The sequence below is a fragment of the Candoia aspera genome, chromosome 1 (genome assembly GCF_035149785.1).
Source record: "Candoia aspera isolate rCanAsp1 chromosome 1, rCanAsp1.hap2, whole genome shotgun sequence".
NCBI classification, from domain to species: domain Eukaryota; kingdom Metazoa; phylum Chordata; class Lepidosauria; order Squamata; family Boidae; genus Candoia; species Candoia aspera.
Window position 1 is genome coordinate 9,399,324 of NC_086153.1, and position 18,957 is coordinate 9,418,280.

At 49.9% G+C, this 18,957-nt stretch overlaps 1 protein-coding gene across 1 annotated transcript in view; it reads left to right on the plus strand.

The window, feature by feature from the left end:
* KSR1 (kinase suppressor of ras 1) overlaps window positions 1–17,495 on the plus strand; it is a 143,616-nt gene extending 126,121 nt beyond the window's left edge. The window contains exons 18-20 of the mRNA XM_063297300.1: window positions 10,016–10,151; window positions 11,644–11,777; window positions 17,138–17,495. Of these exons, the coding sequence (XP_063153370.1) occupies window positions 10,016–10,151; window positions 11,644–11,777; window positions 17,138–17,216 (349 nt within the window). The 3' untranslated portion in view covers window positions 17,217–17,495. The remainder of the gene's footprint in view (window positions 1–10,015; window positions 10,152–11,643; window positions 11,778–17,137) is intronic.
* Window positions 17,496–18,957: the final 1,462 nt, after the last annotated feature.

Sequence of the window (18,957 nt, forward strand, 5' to 3'; positions counted from 1 at the left end):
TAGCAAGAAGACTAGTTTTTTCCTGAAATAATTACCTTTAAAGGTAGAAGGAGGGGAGTATCTTTAATTCATTGAGAACACATTGGTGAAGGCAGGGAAGTTTTTTTTTTTTCCTTCCAAATATTTCTTCGGGGAAGGTTGTTTGAAATTCGAGGCCATCTTCCTTCTTCCTCAATCCATTCCCCATGATTTTAATGACACTTCCTTCCAGGGCAGTTATATGCGATGCAATCAAGTGTTGAAAGTGGTTGAGAAAGATGCTAAAGAGTTTTCAAAAACCTAGTGAGGTATGTGCATGTGTGGGTGTGGGTGTTAACTCACGTTCACCAGTTTTCCATTTTACATCTTGTGAAAATTATTACCACATTTCAAAAGGTGACTTCATGACATTTGAAAGTTGCTGGTCCAGGAGACTTCAACTTCCTTTAAAAAAAGGAAAGAAATAGGTTCTCCTCCCCAAATACAGTCCCAATCTTAGTAAAAGAGCCTTCTCCAACTTAGGGTTGTCTGGATGTTCTGTACTACAATTCTCAGCATTTCCAGCCAGTATGGTCATTGGTTGGGAAGAATGAGAGTTCACAACCCCAGACTTTCAGAGGGGCTCCAGATTGGGAAGGGTGTTTTTCAAAATCAGCAAAAGGCTTGTCTTGATGGAGCATCAGGATGCAGGAATAGGTGAGGTGTATATGTTGGAAAACCCCAGGAGCAGTGTGTCAAAAATGTGGCAATTATGCTTTGTGTCATGCGCTGCCTGCCTCTGAATAACGCTCAGACACTGGTTCGTGGATCAGGCTCTGATTTATTCAAGGTGCGGTACAGCTAGAAAGAAAAAAGCTGAGAGTGGCAGGAGCGCGCCGGTGCGGGGTTCAAATACCCCGCGCCGGTCAGCGCCCCCTCACTCGCGGTCACGTCACCCCCCTTTGTCCAATACGTTGCCCTGCCGGTGGGTGAGGGGTGCCGGGATCGCCCATCGTCCGGTTCTCCATTCCTCTGCTGATTGCTATCGCTGGGCGATCTCCGTGGTATTGGCGCTGATGGCTTGGGTGTGCTCCGTGATCTGCTTAGTTATTGTTTGTTGGCCGTTTAGTCGTTGGTGTTAATGGTTGCTTATCTTGCGCCCCTTCACCTATCTCCTTGCCCTTGTCATGTGTGCCCTTGCGCTGATGACTTTAGCTCAAGGGCACTCATGACATACTGCCCCCTTTCCGAATAGTGCTCCCCCCCGGTTTTCTGGGTTTTTTCCATGGAGCTGCAAAAGCGCCAATTTATTTTTTTTTTTTTTTTTTTTTTTTTTTTCGAAGTTCCCGCCGGAGCGGTTGTCGCCCCTCCCTTTGCTCTTCCCCCTACCACGTGCCTTCCCAAGGAGTGTCCCTTTTGCGCATGCTCGGGTCCTGTCCTGGCGTGCGCATGCTCCAGCCACACCCCGTTTGTTTGGCTCAGTTCGGTGCGGAGAGAGGCGTGGCTGGTCGGGTGCGTCTCAGCCCCAGGTAGGGTTCTTCTTTTCCCTTTTTTAAAGTGCGTTGCCTTTGTTGTGTCTCGTGGGCGTTGCCCCCGGGTTGCTTTGCTTGCCACTCCCTTGCGGCCGGGGGGGGCGGGGGGAGGGCGCCGGCGGCCGTTTGTCCCCACCCCGTGGCCCCAGGGCGGGGGGAGTGAGTCCCGGGGGGGGGAGGTCCACCCAAGTCGCGGGCTTGGGGAGGGCCCTTTCCCTTGGGGCACGGGAGGCGGGGGGGGGCCTGCGGGGCGGTTTTTTGGCTTGCTGACCTTGGTTGCGGTTTGTCGGGGTATGCCCGGTGAAATGCTCTGGTCAGGTCGGGCGCGTTAACGTTGTGCGCCGCCACCCATTCCGGGTGGGGAAAGTGTTTCCACCTGACCAGGTAGTGTAGAGTTCCTCGTTGCGTGCGGGAGTCGATAATGTCCCTTATCTCGAAGTGGTGTTGCCCGTCGATCATCACCGGTGCGGGCTGCGGCGTGCTTGGGTGCCATCGGGAGGTTGTTGCCGGTTTCAGGAGGCTGGTGTGGAACACCGGGTGGAGTCTCCGGAGGTTGTGTGGCAGGTCCAGGCGTATTGCTACCGGGTTCACTTTTTGCGTGACTCGGAACGGGCCGATGTACTTAGGCCCCAGTTTTTTCGAGGGTTGGGTTGACTTTAGGAACTTGGTAGATAGGTAGGCCATATCCCCCGGTTGAAACGTTGGTTGTTGGCGCCGGTGTTTGTCGGCCTGCTCTTTGTAGGCTGCCTGTGCGTCCTGCAGCGCCGCCGTGATTACTGGCCATGCTTCCGCGATCTTCCGTCCCCATTCGCCCGCGTCCACCTGGGGCTCCGGGGGTCGAGGCAACTCCGGTATGGGGACGAAGTCACGCCCCGAGACTACCTCGAACGGAGTTTTCCCCGTGCTCGTGTGGACGGCGTTGTTGTATGCGACTTCGGCGAACGGGAGCAGTTCCGCCCAGTCGTCTTGGTGGTAGTTAGTATATGATCGTATGAATTGTTCTAAGGTGGCATTAAGAACCTCTGTGGCTCCGTCCGTTTGCGGATGCCAAGCCGTAGATAGGGCCTGTTGGGTCCCCGTCAGCTTCAGGAAGGCCCGCCAGAATTTAGAGGTGAACTGTGTGCCCCTGTCGGTCACCACACGTGCGGGACATCCGTGTAGCCTGTACACGTGGATGAGGAAGAGTTTGGCTAGCTGTTGTGCGGATGGGACCGACGTGCAGGGGATGAAGTGGGCCTGCTTTGAGAAGTAGTCCTTCACCACCCAAATGGCCGTTTTCTTCTGGCTGGGTGGGAGGTCCACTATAAAATCCATAGAGATTTCCTCCCATGGGCGGGAGGGTTCTGCCACCCGTTGCAATAGCCCCGCGGGTTTGCCTGGTGCCCGTTTGGCCCTAGCGCACGTTGGGCAGGACGCCACGTAGGTTTTTACGTCTCGCCTGAGCGCGGGCCACCAGAATTGGCGCCGTGTTAGGTGTAGGGTCTTGAGGAACCCAAAGTGTCCCGCTTGCTTGGCGTCGTGTGACCTATGCAAGATCGCCTGGCGTTGCGAGTCCGGGACGTAGATTCTGCCTTCCCCCCATGCCAGGTCTTGCGCCATTGTTACCTTGTCGGGGTTTGCCAGGAACCAGGGGTCGGTTTTGAGGGCGGCGGCGAGGTCCGTGCGCATTCCCCCTGGTAGTTGCGGTTGCCTTCTTTCCGTCGCCGGTTGTCCCGCCGTCGGCTGCGCCGTAGCGTCGAGCTGCCTCCGTGCGCCGCTTCGGGTGGTCACGGCCATCCCCAGTTGCGAGGCGGATAGGACCGTCCCAATGGTGTCTGGGGCGGGCTCTTCGTCTTGGGGCAGCCGGGAGAGGGCGTCGGCCAGGAAGTTCTTCTTGCCCGGCATGAACTTCAGCTGGAAATCGAAGCGGCTGAAGAATTGGGCCCATCGGACCTGTTTTGGGCTAAGGCGTCTAGGCGTTCGTAGGGCCTCGAGGTTCCGGTGGTCCGTCCAGACCTCGAATGGTTGGGTGGCTCCCTCGAGTAGGTGACGCCATGTCTCTAGTGCCGATTTCACCGCGAAGGCTTCTTTCTCCCAGACGTGCCATCGCCTCTCTGTCTCGGAGAACTTCTTTGACAGGTAGGCGCATGGTTTCAGGAGCCCCGTGGAGTCTTTTTGTAGCAGGATGGCTCCCAGGGAGAAGTCTGAGGCGTCGGCTTGGACCACGAACGGCCGTTCTGGGTCCGGGTGCGCGAGGATTGGCTCCGTCGTGAACAGCGCTTTCAGCTTGTCGAATGCGGTCTGGCACGCGGGAGTCCAATTCAGCACTGTGCCTGGGTTCTTGGCGCGTCGGGTGTCCCCCACCCCTTTGGTTTTGAGGAGGTCCGTTAAGGGGAGGGCTATCTCAGCGAACCCCCGGGCGAAGGACCTGTAGAAATTCGCGAATCCCAGGAAGCTCTGTAGTTGCCGTCTGTTGCGGGGCCGCTCCCAGTTCAGCACCGCTTCGACTTTTGCGGGGTCCATTTCGATGCCGTCCCCGGAGATTCGATACCCCAAATAGTCTAGGCGCTCTTTGTGAAACTCGCACTTTGTGGGCTTTGCATAGAGCTGCGCCCTTCTGAGCTTGTCGAGGACTTGCCTGACTAAGGTTACGTGTTCCTCGTATGTTTTTGTGTAAATAAGGACGTCGTCGATGTAGACCAGGACCCCTTTAAACAGATGTTCATGCAGTACCTCATTGATGAGCTGCATGAACACCCCAGGGGCCCCCGCGAGTCCGAAGGGCAGTACCTTGTACTGGAAAGCGCCTAGGGGGCAGTTGAACGCCGTCTTCCATTCGTCCCCCTCCCTGATTCGGATGCGGTAGTACGCCTCGCGCAGGTCCAATTTGGAAAAGATTTTGCCCGTGGACAGGTGGGCGAGCATGTCCTTCACCAGGGGTAAGGGGTATTTGTTGGACAGGGAAGCCGCGTTTAGGCCCCGGTAGTCGGTACAGAGCCGTAGGGTCCCGTCTTTCTTCTCCCGGAATAAGACGGGGGCTCCGACCGGTGAGCATGCTGGCTCTATAAATCCCCTGTCTAGGTTTTTATCGATGAACTCCCGGAGGGTTGCCATCTCCTTCGGGGTCATCGAATAGATCTTTGGTCTAGGTAGGGGGACGTCGGGCAGTAGGTCGATTCGGCAATCCGTCTTGCGGTGGGGGGGTAGTTGGTCTGCCTCTGCTTCTCCGAAGACCTCGGAGAAGTCGGCGTATTGTTCCGGTAGGTCTGCAGTGGTAGCGGCGTTGTCTTGTGTGGTCGCCTCCGCTCGTCCTACCGTGGGGTTGCTTTTGCCAGCTGGTACTGGTGCTCGATACACGCCGTCGCCGAATGTGAAGGTGCGGGTCTCCCAGTTGATCCGCGGGTTGTTTTTCGCGAGCCATGGCATCCCCAGGACTGCAATGGGCCGTCCGATGGGCGTGACTACGAACGATGTGCGCTCGGTGTGAGTGCCCATTTGCAGGGTGACCGGCTCGGTTTGTAGCGTGGCTGGTTTCCCTCCCGCTGTGGAGCCGTCCAGCTGGTGGAATGCTAGCGGCGTGGGGAGGGGGAAGCAGCGGAGGTCGAGTTTGGCGACCAGGTCGGGGTGGATGAGGTTTTTTGAGCACCCCGAGTCCACAAGTGCCGCGGCCGCGGTGGCTCCGTTGCCGGCAGAGATTTTAATTGCTGCCATAATTACGGGGCTTTCGTCGTTTCGTCGAGGTGGTCCGCGCTGCTGTCCCACCGCCTGCCTCGCCACGCGTTTCAGGGCAAGCGGGGAGCGTTTCCCGCCGGCTGGTCGGGATCTGCGTTGTCCTCTTCCCCCCAGGAAGCATCCCAGCCCTCCTCTGGTGTCGCTGCGGCCACGGTCATTCGGCGGTGAGGGGGCGGCCCCAGGTTGGGTTGTCTGGGGCTAATTTTCGGGGTGGGTTTGGGCGCGCTGGTCGGCGGTCGGTTGGCGAAGCAGTCCACCGTCTTGTGCCCTAATTTGCCGCACCTCCCGCAAGGCTCCCGGTTGAAGTTCTTTTTTCGGTACATGGGGCCGGCCATTCCCCCGTGTGGTGCGGGTACCTTTTTCTCGGCATATTTTGTGTCTTCTGCGGTTGTCATGAGGAAGGTGCGGTGCGCGTGTTCGGCTTTCCCCGCGAGGTGGATCCACCCGTGTAGCGTTTCTGGGTCGTCGCGGTAGAGGGCCCATTGGAGTACGTCGCGGTTGAGCCCCCTTTTGAACATTTCCACCAGGGTGGTCTCGGACCAGTCGCAGACCTTCCCCGCGAGGGCTTTGAACTCCAGGGCGTAGTCAGGGACCGTGCGTGTGCCCTGTTTGAGTCTTTGGAGTGTGCTTTTCGCCCTTACTTTGGCTAGGGGGTCTTCAAAGTAGTTCTTCAGTTCATTGATGAAAGCCGGGAAGGTGGCGAGGGCGGGGGAGCTGGACTCGTACAGTTGGACGTACCAGTCCGCCGCCCTGTCTTGGAGTTTGATCGCCACGGCGGCGATCTTGTCGGCCTCGGAGTCATAGGAATGTCCGTGCCTCCCCATGAACTCCCTAGCGTTTGTCACAAAAAACGAGAGTTTTGTGGGGGTCCCATCGAAGAAGATGGGGAAGTCCTTTGGGGCCCGGGCGTTTTGTGCGGCCCCGCCTCTCGCTTCTCGGGGTGTGGTGTCGGCCGCCTGTGCCGTCTGCTGGCCCTCCGCTGGCCCGTGTGGGTTCGATGCTTCGCTCGGGGTGTGGGCTTGTGCGGGGACGTCGTTGGGTGGCGCGGGGGGCATAAGCGCCTGGAGCATGGTCCGGAGTTCCGTCAGTTGAGCCCGCATGGCCGCGAGTTCAGCTCGTGCCTCCTCGTCCACAGCCCGCGCCGCCGCTGGGGCCGGTTCCGTTGGCGCGTCCTCGGGGGTGGGTTGCCGGCGGGGTTCATCGTCCCTCTGCTGCGGGTCCGCTTCCTCCGCCGTCTGATGGGTGTCTCCGTCGTCTTCCTCCGTGTCGAGCGCCGTGGGGCTGTCGCTCCACGCCCGTTGCTGGGGTGCGATGTGGGGCGCGGGGTCCTCCGCTGGTTTCGGAAGTCGTGCTGCTCCCTCCCGCGGTCGGGTTGCCTCCGTCGCCATCTCCCCTTGGGGTTGGAGCTGAGGCTCGGGTCGGGTTGGGTGGGCGTCCATGGCTCCGGGAGTCCGCGGTGCCTCTGGCCTCGGTCGGTCCTCCTCTGCCTCTTGCCGCGCGGCTCGCCCTCCTTGCCCGCGCCGTTCCGGCCTCATCTTGCTGGTCTTCTCGCCGTCTACTCCTCCCGCGGCTCGTTGTCGTCCGGTGGGGCTCGGCGAGGCTGAGTTTATGACTCTCAGCTTTATGTCATGCGCTGCCTGCCTCTGAATAACGCTCAGACACTGGTTCGTGGATCAGGCTCTGATTTATTCAAGGTGCGGTACAGCTAGAAAGAAAAAAGCTGAGAGTGGCAGGAGCGCGCCGGTGCGGGGTTCAAATACCCCGCGCCGGTCAGCGCCCCCTCACTCGCGGTCACGTCACCCCCCTTTGTCCAATACGTTGCCCTGCCGGTGGGTGAGGGGTGCCGGGATCGCCCATCGTCCGGTTCTCCATTCCTCTGCTGATTGCTATCGCTGGGCGATCTCCGTGGTATTGGCGCTGATGGCTTGGGTGTGCTCCGTGATCTGCTTAGTTATTGTTTGTTGGCCGTTTAGTCGTTGGTGTTAATGGTTGCTTATCTTGCGCCCCTTCACCTATCTCCTTGCCCTTGTCATGTGTGCCCTTGCGCTGATGACTTTAGCTCAAGGGCACTCATGACACTTTGTCCCAGACAGGGAGAAAAGTGGTTGAATGGGGTTTACATTGGGACTATGAAGATGACAAAAATGGATGTGCCCTAGCCAGGAGATCCATAGGATTATCTGGCTGCCTCGTATATGATAGACCATTTAGCCACTCCCAAAAATCTTAGGAGGCCCAGGGGACACCACGTGGAGGCGGTCTATCAATTGTCAATTGATGCTGCAGAAGACTATATTTGTAATCTTAATGTTTGTTTTTAGTTATAATTGCCCTATGACAAATGTGTATTTTCTATATACCTTTTTATATTCCCAATTTTTAAAATATAATATAATATGTATGATGTGCTGCAGTACAATAAATAAATAAATAGATAGATAGATAGATAAATGGGGACTATGGTTGTGTAAGGGGACACGGTGGCGCTGCAGGTTAAACCGCTGAGCTGCTGAGCTTGCTGATTGGAAGGTTGGCGGTTCAAATCCTCATGATGGGGTGAGCTCCCGTTGCTAGTCCCAGCTCCTGCCAACCTAGCAGTTCGAAAACATGCAAATGTGAGTCAATTAATAGGTACCGCTTCAGCAGGCAGGCAATGGCGTTCCATTTAGTCATGCCGGCCACATGACCACGGAAGTGTCTTCGGACAAACGCCGGCTCTTCGGCTTTGAAACGGAGATGAGCACCGCCCCCTAGAGTCGGACACGACTGGACTGAATGTCAAGGGAAACCTTTACCTTTACTATAGTTGTGTAACATGCTTAACCAAGTCAGTTAAAGACTTGGCAGCTTCATTTGAGCATTTTCTGTTTGTTAAGTGCCTTGTGATAACCCAGCCTGTTGGATTAGTTTATAGTTCAGTGTATTGTGCAAACCTAGAAAATCAAGTTAATTTAGGAACTAAGTTAAGCAGAATGTGCAGTGCACTTGCCTGGAGGCTGGATGGAGATGTGGGGAACATTCCCCCTAGATTGCCTCCTGGTTTGTGGAAGTTTGGTGGTAAGTGGTAGCCACTTTATGAGATTTCCAAGAGCATGTTCTCACAATTCTGGTTTCCAAAATTTGCCTGCATCTAGTTAAACAATATTCCCAATGGATGTCTTGGATTACAACTCCCAACAACCCCAGCCAGCATGACATTTTCTGAGAAAATGGTAGATAACTCCCATTTTGGGATGCCGAACCGAGAAGGCTAGCGTAACGTATTGGACTAAGATTAAGGAATTTAAGTTCATAGGGTCACTGGCAGCATTTGCGCAACATGCTACATAAGGCTAAAATGGGGGTGGATCACAGAATCATAAATTGTAGAGTTGGAAGGGACTCAAGTATATCTAGTCCAATCCTCTGCAATGTGTAGGAAGCTCAGCTCAACAGGCCATGAGAGGTGGTTCTCCACCCTCTTCTTAAAAACCTCCAGTTTTAAGGTAGACTGTTGGATAGCTTATTGTTCAGTGTTTTATGGGAATCCAGTTATTGTGATAGCATGTTGTATGATACTAAGGCATGATGCCATCTGCTCAGATCCTTGATGAAGAATCTAGTTTTGTGCTACTGCCTGAGATCAAACGACTAGGCATGTGCAGACCTCTTTGGGTCATTCTTGTTTAAGCTTGAGCATCTCTTGAAGTCTTACACATACAGGGGGGGTGAGTATTGTGTGTTTAATGAAAAAGAGTCTCTGATTGCCAAGGGATGCTTTTACTCAAATATAAAGTAATGCATATAAATCATATCAATAATAATAACAATAACTCAACTATAGGACATACAGCAACAATCCTACATTGACCCGTCCCACCCGGTCAGGCAGAAAGGGCATGTTACAGACCCTGTCTGTGAGAGATTGTCGACTGGCAGGGTCCAGGAGGAGGGCCTTCTCTGCCATAGTTCCTGCCCTTTGGAATAAGCTACCCACAGAGATAAGGCAAGCCCCCCCTCTCCTGGACTTTCATAAGGGCCTCAAGACGTGGCTGTGCCACCTCGCTTGGGGTGGGAGGGGGGACAGTCCATCATGGGGGTGGCTGGCGCCTTGACGTGGCCTCAGGAAATTTTAACAAGACTGCAAATTCCCCAACCTGGGTTTAAATACTCTATTTTATATTTTAGAGTTTTTATTATATTTGTAGATTTATACTTTTAAAACATATCTTTTTAATTGATTCAATTACTATTGTTTTAAATCTTTTGTAAACCACCCAGAGTCATTTTGGGTGGTATAAAAATACAATGAATGAACGAATGAATTGAATGAATGACAGTTTTAGACCAGAGTCCATAGATAAAATCATAAAAGAGAATACATACATAATTAAGTATATTAGTTCAGCTCCATAGTACCATACTATGGCAACACCTAGATGCCCAAGAAACTGTTTTTTTAGTAAGTAAATGACTTTACTGCAGTCCTAGACGAGTTTAAAAGCAGTGTTTTGCAGCAGCTTGTGTCACCTGTCTGCCAAAAAGTTAAAAATATAAAATTCATCCAGGATGGCCTGGCATTTAATTTATTTATATCCCATCTTTTGTACAGAAGCTTAGGTGGCAAATATAGTGTCCCCTCCTATGAGAATTAATCTTCCAGCCTCTGTTTGAAAACTTCTAGCAAAGAACTTGCTACTAAACGTGGCAGTCTGTTTCACTGGAACGGTCTGGAAGCTTCAGCTGAATTTGAGCCAGCTAAAGGAGAGTGAGTGAGTGAGTGAGTGAATGACAGCACTGCAGAACTTTCACCTTGGAACTGCTTTGCCTCTCAGGACCGTATGGTACGAGCTCCAGGCCAGAGAGTGGCCCTTTCAGAGCCAGCCAGCGGAGGCGTTGATCTGGCAGATTGGAAGTGGCGAAGGAATGAAGCACGTCCTGCAAGCAAGTAGCCTGGGGAAAGAAGTTGGCGTAAGTAGATGTGGACCCTGTCCTCCTGGCCAAACTCTACCCCAGTGTTTCTCCACCTTGGCCACTTGAAAACGTGTGGACTTCAACTCCCAGAATTCCCCAACCAGCCATGGGGAATTCTGGTAGTTGAAGTCCACACGTCTTCAAGTGGCCAAGGTGGAGAAACACTGCTCTACCCCATGGACTCCAAGGGTTTAATCCAGGGAATCTTGGATCTGTTGTTTCGGCAGAGAGACCAGGGCATTTCTCAGCATGGTCAGCCCCAACTAGGGGTTGCCTGGAGCAACAGAGGAAGGGGTACGCATGCTGCCTTTGGGTCATTGGAGGGGTGGGGCTTGAATTTAACATCTCAAACCCCCAGGAACCTTTCCTTGGGCATCAAAATATGGCTCCTTTTTATCAATTTGGTTTTTATAGCACATTCAGGAGCTTAAGGCAGCACATCTAGAACTCTGTCCTCTTTTTAAATAACTGGCAATATGCTCTTCTTTTTCATTCTACCCAGTTTCCCAGGACAGCTACTTCACTCTGCCCAATGGCAGGGCCAGCCTGATTTCTGAACCTCCCCTTCCCCTCGCAGGGGCCCAAGTCAATTTACCCCCTGCAGCTGATGATAGATTGTACAGGAAGACCTCTGAAGATGCAGCAGCTGATATGCTCAATTCATGCGCAATTGGGGAGCCTATTTTCTGCACCCAATTCATGGCTGCCTTTGTGGACATGACTGAGCCTGAGATCTGTAGCTGGGACTCAAGTTCAGTCTAGAAAAACTCGAGGTCCAGCCTGTGGTTTTAGGGTTCCTCCCGGGCCCAGGCTGCTTTGAGGCTCCATCTCTCTGCAGCTCCCCATAAAAGCAGCTCTTGGAAGTACAGGTAGTCCTTGCTTAATGACCACAATTGGGATGGGAATTTTGGTTGCTAAGTGAAGAGGTCATTAAGTGAATCCAACCTGATTTTATGACCTTTTTTTGCAATGGTTGTTAAGCGAATCACCACAGGCGTTAAGCGAATGACCACGTGGTCATTAAGCGAATCACATGGTTTCCCCATTGATTTTGCTTGCCAAAAGCCAGCTGGGAAGGTCAAAAATGGCAATCATGTGACCACGGGATGCTGTGATAGTCATAAATGTGAACTGGTTGCCAAGCGCCCAAATCATGATCACGTAAGCGCAAGGATGTTGTGGCAGTTGTAACTGTGAGGACCAGCTGCTGTTGAAGTCAGTTTTTCAGCTCCTTTGTAAGTCCAAACCGTCACTAAACAAATGGTTGTTAAGCGAGGACTACCTGTAGCCTTCTTCAGACTGACAGCTTGGACTACAACTCCCATTGCCACAAGGGATTATAAATGTTGTAGTGCAACTTATTTGGGCAGCTTGCAGTTAACCCAGGCTATTTTTAAACTTTGTCAGTTTGGGGTCTTCTTAATAAAATGGTTTTGTTCTCCAAGGATGCTATTGGTTAGTTTTTAAAAAAGGTGACATCATCTTTTAGGAAATCCTCTCTGCGTGTTGGTCCTTTGATGTTGCTGAGCGGCCCAGCTTCACCCTCTTGATGGAAATGCTTGAAAAACTGCCAAAGCTCAACCGGAGGCTCTCTCACCCGGGACACTTCTGGAAATCAGCTGAGTATGTATTGCCCTGCCCTTGCATTGCCAGTTTCCAGAAATTGCATTTAATTAGGCTGCGGGTTGATGAAAAAATAAGCCATGCTCCCCTGGCAGCAGGTTTGGTAGACACCTCCATAACCAGTATAACAGTGGTTTTGTGTGTGTGTGTGTGTCAGAAGCACCTACCAAGGCACTTCTATATTGAAAGGATTTACCAGTGACGTCACCGTTGCCCGGGGGACACCTGAGGGGACTTCTTTCATGTCCCTGTCATCTACTTGCATTTGCATGCTTTTGAACTGCTGGGTTAGCAGGAGCTGGGACAAGTTGATGGGAGCTCACTCCATCACGCAGCTCTCACACTCGTGTTTTGAGCTGCCGACCTTAATGGTCCTCTGACTCAGCGTCTTAACCACTGAGCCACTGCGGCCCCTTAGTATAACAGTATAACATACTGATGGGGAAGCCTATGTGTGTTTGCGAAATAAAGTGGCCATTTAATAAAGTGAGACTTCTTGGAAAAAAAATAGTATCATCTGACATTAAAGTCCCCCATTGGGGGAGATGGGCAGTGATATAAATTTAAACTAACTAACTAACTAACTAACTAACTAACTAACTAACTAAATAAATAAATAAATAAATAAATAAATAAATCTGCCATCTCCATCTCCTCCCCCCCAATTGCTCATTCTTTCACTTTCTGTTCTCAGTGTGGGCTTGACTGTGCCTGGACAAAGATTTCCAATGAGTCTCGTGCCATTTAAAGATGAATTTATTATAGCAGAAGCTTTAATGAAGGTTCAGGAGAAGGAAGGAAGGAGGGAGGGGTAGGGGAAGGGAGGGAGGACAGATGGGAGGGAGGGAAAGAAGGAAGGGAGGACAGATGGGAGGGAGGGAAAGAAGGAAGGGAGGAGGGGAAGGGAGGGAGGGAAAGAAGGAAGGAAGGAAGGACAGACTGACATGGGAGAGGAGGGAGGACAGATGGGGAGGGAGGGAGGGAAGGAAGAAAGGAAGGAAAGAAGGGAGGGAGGGGAAGAAGGAAGGAAGAAAGGACGGGCAGACAGACTTGGGAGAGGAGAGAGGACAGATGGGGAGGGAGGGAGGGAAGGAAGAAAGGAAGGACAGACATGAGAAAGGGGGGGAAGGAAGGAAGGAAGGACAGACATGGGAGAGGGAGGGAAGGAAGGACATGGAAGAGGAGGGAGGGAAGGAAGGAACTTCAAACTTCACCCACTGATGAATGAACAAAGAGGATCAAAAATTTAAAAAACCAAAAATAGCAGCAAGACAGACTCGTAGGAAAAAGAAGAAAGGAACATTTGATAGAAAGATAATTTTTCTATGTTTCAGATAAATAAGACTTTATAACAAGCACAGACTTAAAACACTTTAAGCCCTTAATATTATTAGGCCCTGTAGACACCCTGAAGTCTAGACAGAAACCCTCCTACCAAAATGCAAGCAACAAGGTATCCATCTGCCTTAATCCCACTCTCCCGTTCTGCCAGTGAATGCTGTGGGCATCTGATGAAATGTGGGAAACATGCACTTCACACACCCCCAGTGTCTTCCCCCCACCCCTGAAACATCATTCAGCTTCCCATCGTTTCATGCCAGAAAAACAGTTATCTGGGTTCATTTGTTACGTGTGGCTTATTTGATTTAGCGTATTATGTGAATCTAGCTGTCCTGGTTCACAAACCACAGTTTATGGCTCAGCATACAGCCAAGCTTGGCTTATTCAGCAAGCCCTGGTTTAGTTTGAGATGGGAACCCAGCCACTGGTTCCTAATTAAGGATCTTTTCTACCGCCGTGAGGGTTCAGAGATGTTGTGAATGTCTGAGAGGTGTGGAGTTACTCTTTTACCAGGATCTTTCATAGAATCCTAAAACCTAATAATGATAATAATCAATAGAAGACTATCTGTAGCTCAGGGCTGAGCTGTGGAGTCCTTGGTGCTCTCTGAGCTCAGTTGTTGGCTTGCAGACATTTTATGACCAAACTAGGTAACATCATCAGTGCTGGTGAGTGTGGGGTTTGCTCCCTGTTTGTATACAGCAGCTTGCCCTGCTAGTGGGGGGTGAGGGTGGTTTAACACCAAACAAACAATCAAGCAGAAAATAATATCCTAATCAAGGAACTACCAAGGAGAGAACCACACCCCCACCAACACTGGCAGGGCAAGCTACTGTATATAAACAGGGAGTAAACCCCACACTCACCAGCACTGGTGATGTTACCTAGTCGGGTCACGAAAGGTCTGCAAGCAAACAACCAAGCTCAGAGAGCACCAAGGACTCCCCAATGATAGTAATGTCAGAAGGGACCTTAGAGGTCTTCTAGTCCAACCCCTTGCCCAGAGCAAGAAAACCTCAGGCCATCCCAGACACACATTGCTGTGGAATCCATTCAGTTAGGAAGATGAGCTGCGAATGGCTTAACACCCAAGCCTCTTTCTTCTGCGTTTCTGACCTTTGCTCTTGAAACACCTGTTTAACCGTGGACTAACTCTGTCCCCTTTTGTGTGTCTTCTTCCTTCTGCTTTCTCTCCTACAGGTTGTAGCTACGGGTGCAATCGCTGAATTTCCCCTTGCATGAGCACACTTGTGTCTAATCTACCCAGCAGCTCGGACGGTCACTCTGCCCTGGTGTACGCAAGCGTGTGCACCCGCTTCCTGTTTTTAGCCCTTGAGTGCCCCTGGCGCTGCTAACGGTTTCTTCTTCTGTCCTGCCTCATTTCTTGGTGTGGGCTGCTCATCTGAAATAACCTGCCTGTAAGAACTCTGCCTCTCTACTAACACTGAACCGGATGAGCTGCCCCGCTCCTGAAAGAGCGTTCAGCCGGGTGCAACCCCCTTGCCGAGCCCAACCCTTGGAGCAGTTCACCCATCTAGTCCCACCCCGCAGCTCTCTCTCTCTCTCTGTACTTCTACCACCAGCCTTGTCTGCAAGGTGTAAGCAAAAACCAGACGCAAAATCCTCACCGCATTGTGTGCTTGACTTTTGTAGGGGAGTTTTAAAATAAAGACATGTTGTACTATAGTGTGCGTTTTGACTGTCCGGCAAGAGAGACGTTGAAAACTGGTGTTGATTCTTCCATAACAGCTCCAGTGGGCGAATTATAAATGTACACATTTGTCACCCACCCACCCAGGAGAGGAATTAAGACTGAGTCTTAAAAATCTGAACTGATGACTGATTGTAACAAGCGTTGAGTTGGCTAATTTTCCGTTGTGTCAAAGTGGGATATTTTTGCATGTTTCAAGGGCAGTGGCATCTGTTCCCTTGTCTTTTAGATATCGTATACCTTTCTTGTTTATCATTTTAATGTATATTTTGCCTTTCTGTACATGGAAGAAGTATTGCTGCATGAAAGGGGGGGGGGGAAGAGAAATGCTTCTTTTTAAGATCGTGCTTCTTAGATTATTATTTGTATTAAAAGCAAGAACATTTTTAAATGGCTGTCCAGTTGAAAGGGGGGCAACAGTTTAATGGGAAATTTTAGCGTGAAGCCATTTTACTGATTTACAACGCAATCCTATTTATGTCTGTTTTAAAGTAAGCAAGGATACCATTACAGCCTAAATGTTCGGACAGTTCCAGTTTTACCCATGGCATTTTTCCTCCATGGGGAATCTTATAGCAGAAAGCAGTAGAGAAAATTATTATAGATAGTCCTCACTTAATGACCACAATTGGGACTGGAATTTTGGTTGCCAAGTGAAGCAGTCATTAAGCGAATCCCACCTGATTTTGTGCCCTTTTTTGCGGCGGTCATTAAGTGAATCACTGCAGGTGTTAAGTGAACCACATGGTGGTTAAGCGAATCACGCGGTTCCCCATTGATTTTGCTTGCCAGAAGCTGCAACAGTCATAAATGTGAACCAGTTGCCAAGTGCCCAAATTGGGATCATGTGACTGCGGGGACACCACAGCGGTCACAAGTGTGAGGACCAGTCATAAGTCAGTTTTTTCAGCACTGTTGTAAGTCTGAACTGTCATTAAACGAATGGTTTTTAAGAGAGGACTACCTGTACTGTACACCCATTTAGCTAGTCTACCGCAGAAGGAGTTGAGCTGGTGATACGGTGGCTTAAGCACAAGCAATTCAGGGTCTTCCAATTCCAGCTTTTGTTCCATACGGAAATTCAAAAGGAAAGGCCCGCCGTCTGATAGCTAGTCCTGGGTTTTATTCCTCTTGTGCATCCAAACAGCCAGGGAACGTTTCTTTCCATAGCTAATAGTAAGCAGAAGGGCGCACCAGAATTGCCCAGCTAAATACAGAATCCTTTCCTGTGCTCATATTTAAATGTGGTCCATAGATAATGCCCATCACGCTCTTCCCTTTCTTGGTAAACAGTGTTATGTCAAGCACAAAAGAAGTAGCAGCAAGCAAGAGAAATTAAAGGCAGAAGAGGAATGGAAAGGAAATCTAAATCTATCTGACACCAGCACCATTCCCATACTTCCTATACTTTTCTGTCCTTGTTTCCATCTTGTCCATACAATACTTCGTATCTTGCCTGTTGCTCTATGGCAGGGTTCCTCAACCTTGGCACCTCTAAGCTGTGCGGACTTCAACTCCCAGAATTCTGGGAGCTGAAGTCCGCACAGCTTAGAGTTGCCAGGGTTGAGGAACCCTGCTCTATGGCATATCCCTGATCCTGTGCGACTGAACCATGGGACTGCAATGGAGCACATCATTTTTATGCTGACAGTCCCAGGTCACAATCCCAACATATCTGGGTTGGGCTAGGAAAGTTTCCTGTCTGAAACCTGATTAAGTTGCTGCTAATCAGTGCAGGCAATATTAGCTTAGCTGGCCAATATTGAACATAGTCTGTTCCAGGTGGCATCTATTCAGAATCTCCTAAAAAGGATTCCCATATCTGAGCTGAAGGAATCTAAATGACTGCTAGATGGCAGCAAGGAGATACAGGAAGCCCTTTGCTGCCATCTAGCGGTCATCTGAAGTTTTGCAGCCTATAGTAATGAAAACTACCCCACTGTGGCCAGATCTGGGCCCTCTTTCCTCTGCTGCTTTGCTTGGTCAATAGTCAAGACAGAAAGTGCCCCAAGACTCACAATAGTCTAGAGTGGCCCTGCTTGTAGAAGAGGGATGCAAACAAGGTTCTCTTAGTCTGAAAATTATTTTTCTCGAGAAGATATTATGGAAGAGAGTCCCTAGGTGTTCAAAAAGAAAACATATGGAGCACACACACAGTCCCTACAGGAGAGCTTCAATGTCTTGCTTTCTCTGTTGGAAATTAGAACCAATCTGTTCACTGACATTTCATTTTACAATAGCACTTAACATGTAATTTTAATTTCCTTTCCTCCCCCCCCCCAATTCTTCTACTCCTTTTCCTCTTCAGCCTTAACAGTAGCAAAATGGTCATCCGGTTTGAACGATTTGCTCTGGGAGATCTGGAATCCAGTAATCAAAAGATCTAGCTTGCCGTGTTTTAATGGTCCTTTGCCCGTGTTTTTAATCTGTGCTGTTCACGTGCCTGGGGAAACCTGTTCGCGATCTTAAATGGAAAATCCCCAAGTGATGGAAGGAGAAGATGGCGAGACCACACACCCACGCTACCTTAGCAATATGGATGTTTGATGTGTTTGCTTAAATCAGCGGCTTCATTTTTGAAATGTTTACATTTGGATTACTTTTTTTCTGTGTGAGTTAACGGTTAACAATAAATGTGATAAAAAGGTGTTTTTCTAAAAAAAACATTTTCACTTTCACTGTTCTTGTTTCAAACGATTTGGGTGCTATTTAAACCATATGATTACAAATCTAGCTTTTGTTGGTAAAACAGAACTTTAGAATGTTGCCTTTCGAGCAGACCTCCTGTATGCTGGAAGGTTTTGACAGGCCTCGGTGGGCAGCATCGGTATGCTGGATCTAAGCCGTTTGCAAGGCACTGCTTCACCCTTCCGAAGAGCATTGCCAGCTTCGGGGAAGGCTTAGAAAATTGTGAGGCCCTTTCCCCAACCCTCCCTGGCCTGGTGCAGTTTGAAAATGTTATAATCCTGCTGGCTGGGCAGGTCCTCTTACACTGTGTATTAATCTCCGAAGCTGCCAAATGGAAATGGGTTCTGGGTGAGCGTGAAATATAGTATATGTCACAAAGCCATCTTACCTGGAGACATGAGATGGGTTGTGGCTATACCTCCAAAAATCGCCATCTTAACTTTAGTCCTGTTGAGGACCCCTGAATGGCACAGTCTAAAATGCCCAGCAAGCGCCAAGTTAGGAAAAGTTGGTTTAGAAGCAAAGACTGCTGCTGAAAATATTTGAAATGGACTTTTCATATGTGTTGGGAACATCCTACAGCAGTGTTTCTCAACCTGGGGAACTTTAAGATGTGTGGACTTCAACTCCCAGAATTCCCCAGCCAGCCATGCTGACTGGGGAATTCTGGGAGTTGAAGTCCACACATCTTAAAGTTCCCCAGGTTGAAAAACACTGACAGAGAGAGATAAAATTAAAGGATCCCTCAGACTGTTTGGCTCCTGGTGACCATGTGCATCCATGTTATTTTCTTTGCAACAAAGTGAAAGCAGATTACCATTGATTGGGAATCTTTTTGACCACCCAATCCCTTTCTTTGTGATCTCCCATCCCAGGTGCCCTGCATTCTAGTTTCTTTTCAGATTGTATAAATCACTGTTAATCTTCTGCAGTTTGGAAACATAGTTTCTCAAATATCAGAGGGCAGGAGTGAGATGGGGGTTGAGGTAGTCCTGTGTGTATATGTTTGTAATTCTTGCACACTCCTGAACAGCCGCTAGTGTCTCCAATGTAACAACTGCTTCACCTTAAGGCATGAGTAGAGAAAGCTCTACTCTCCAGGTATTGTTAGACTCTAGATCCCATCATCCTGGCCTTCTGACAAGAGTGACAGCAGTCTGTTCAACTACTTTGGAGTAACATACTCCAATCCTAATCTTAAGCACTATCTAAACCCATGTTTCTCCTGCTCCCTTGTTGGGGAATGCTGAAACTCTGTTTATTCAAAGCTGCCCTTTTTATGAACACAATAAATATTAAGTGCAGTATATTGGCTTTAATTATTCTAGGCCCAAATCTTAGATTGTTGGGTTCAGTGTTTTATTTTCTCTCCTGGTTTCCAAAACATTCTTTAGATTTAACATTCTTCCAGAAACGTAGAATGGGGTCAGGGAAGGATTT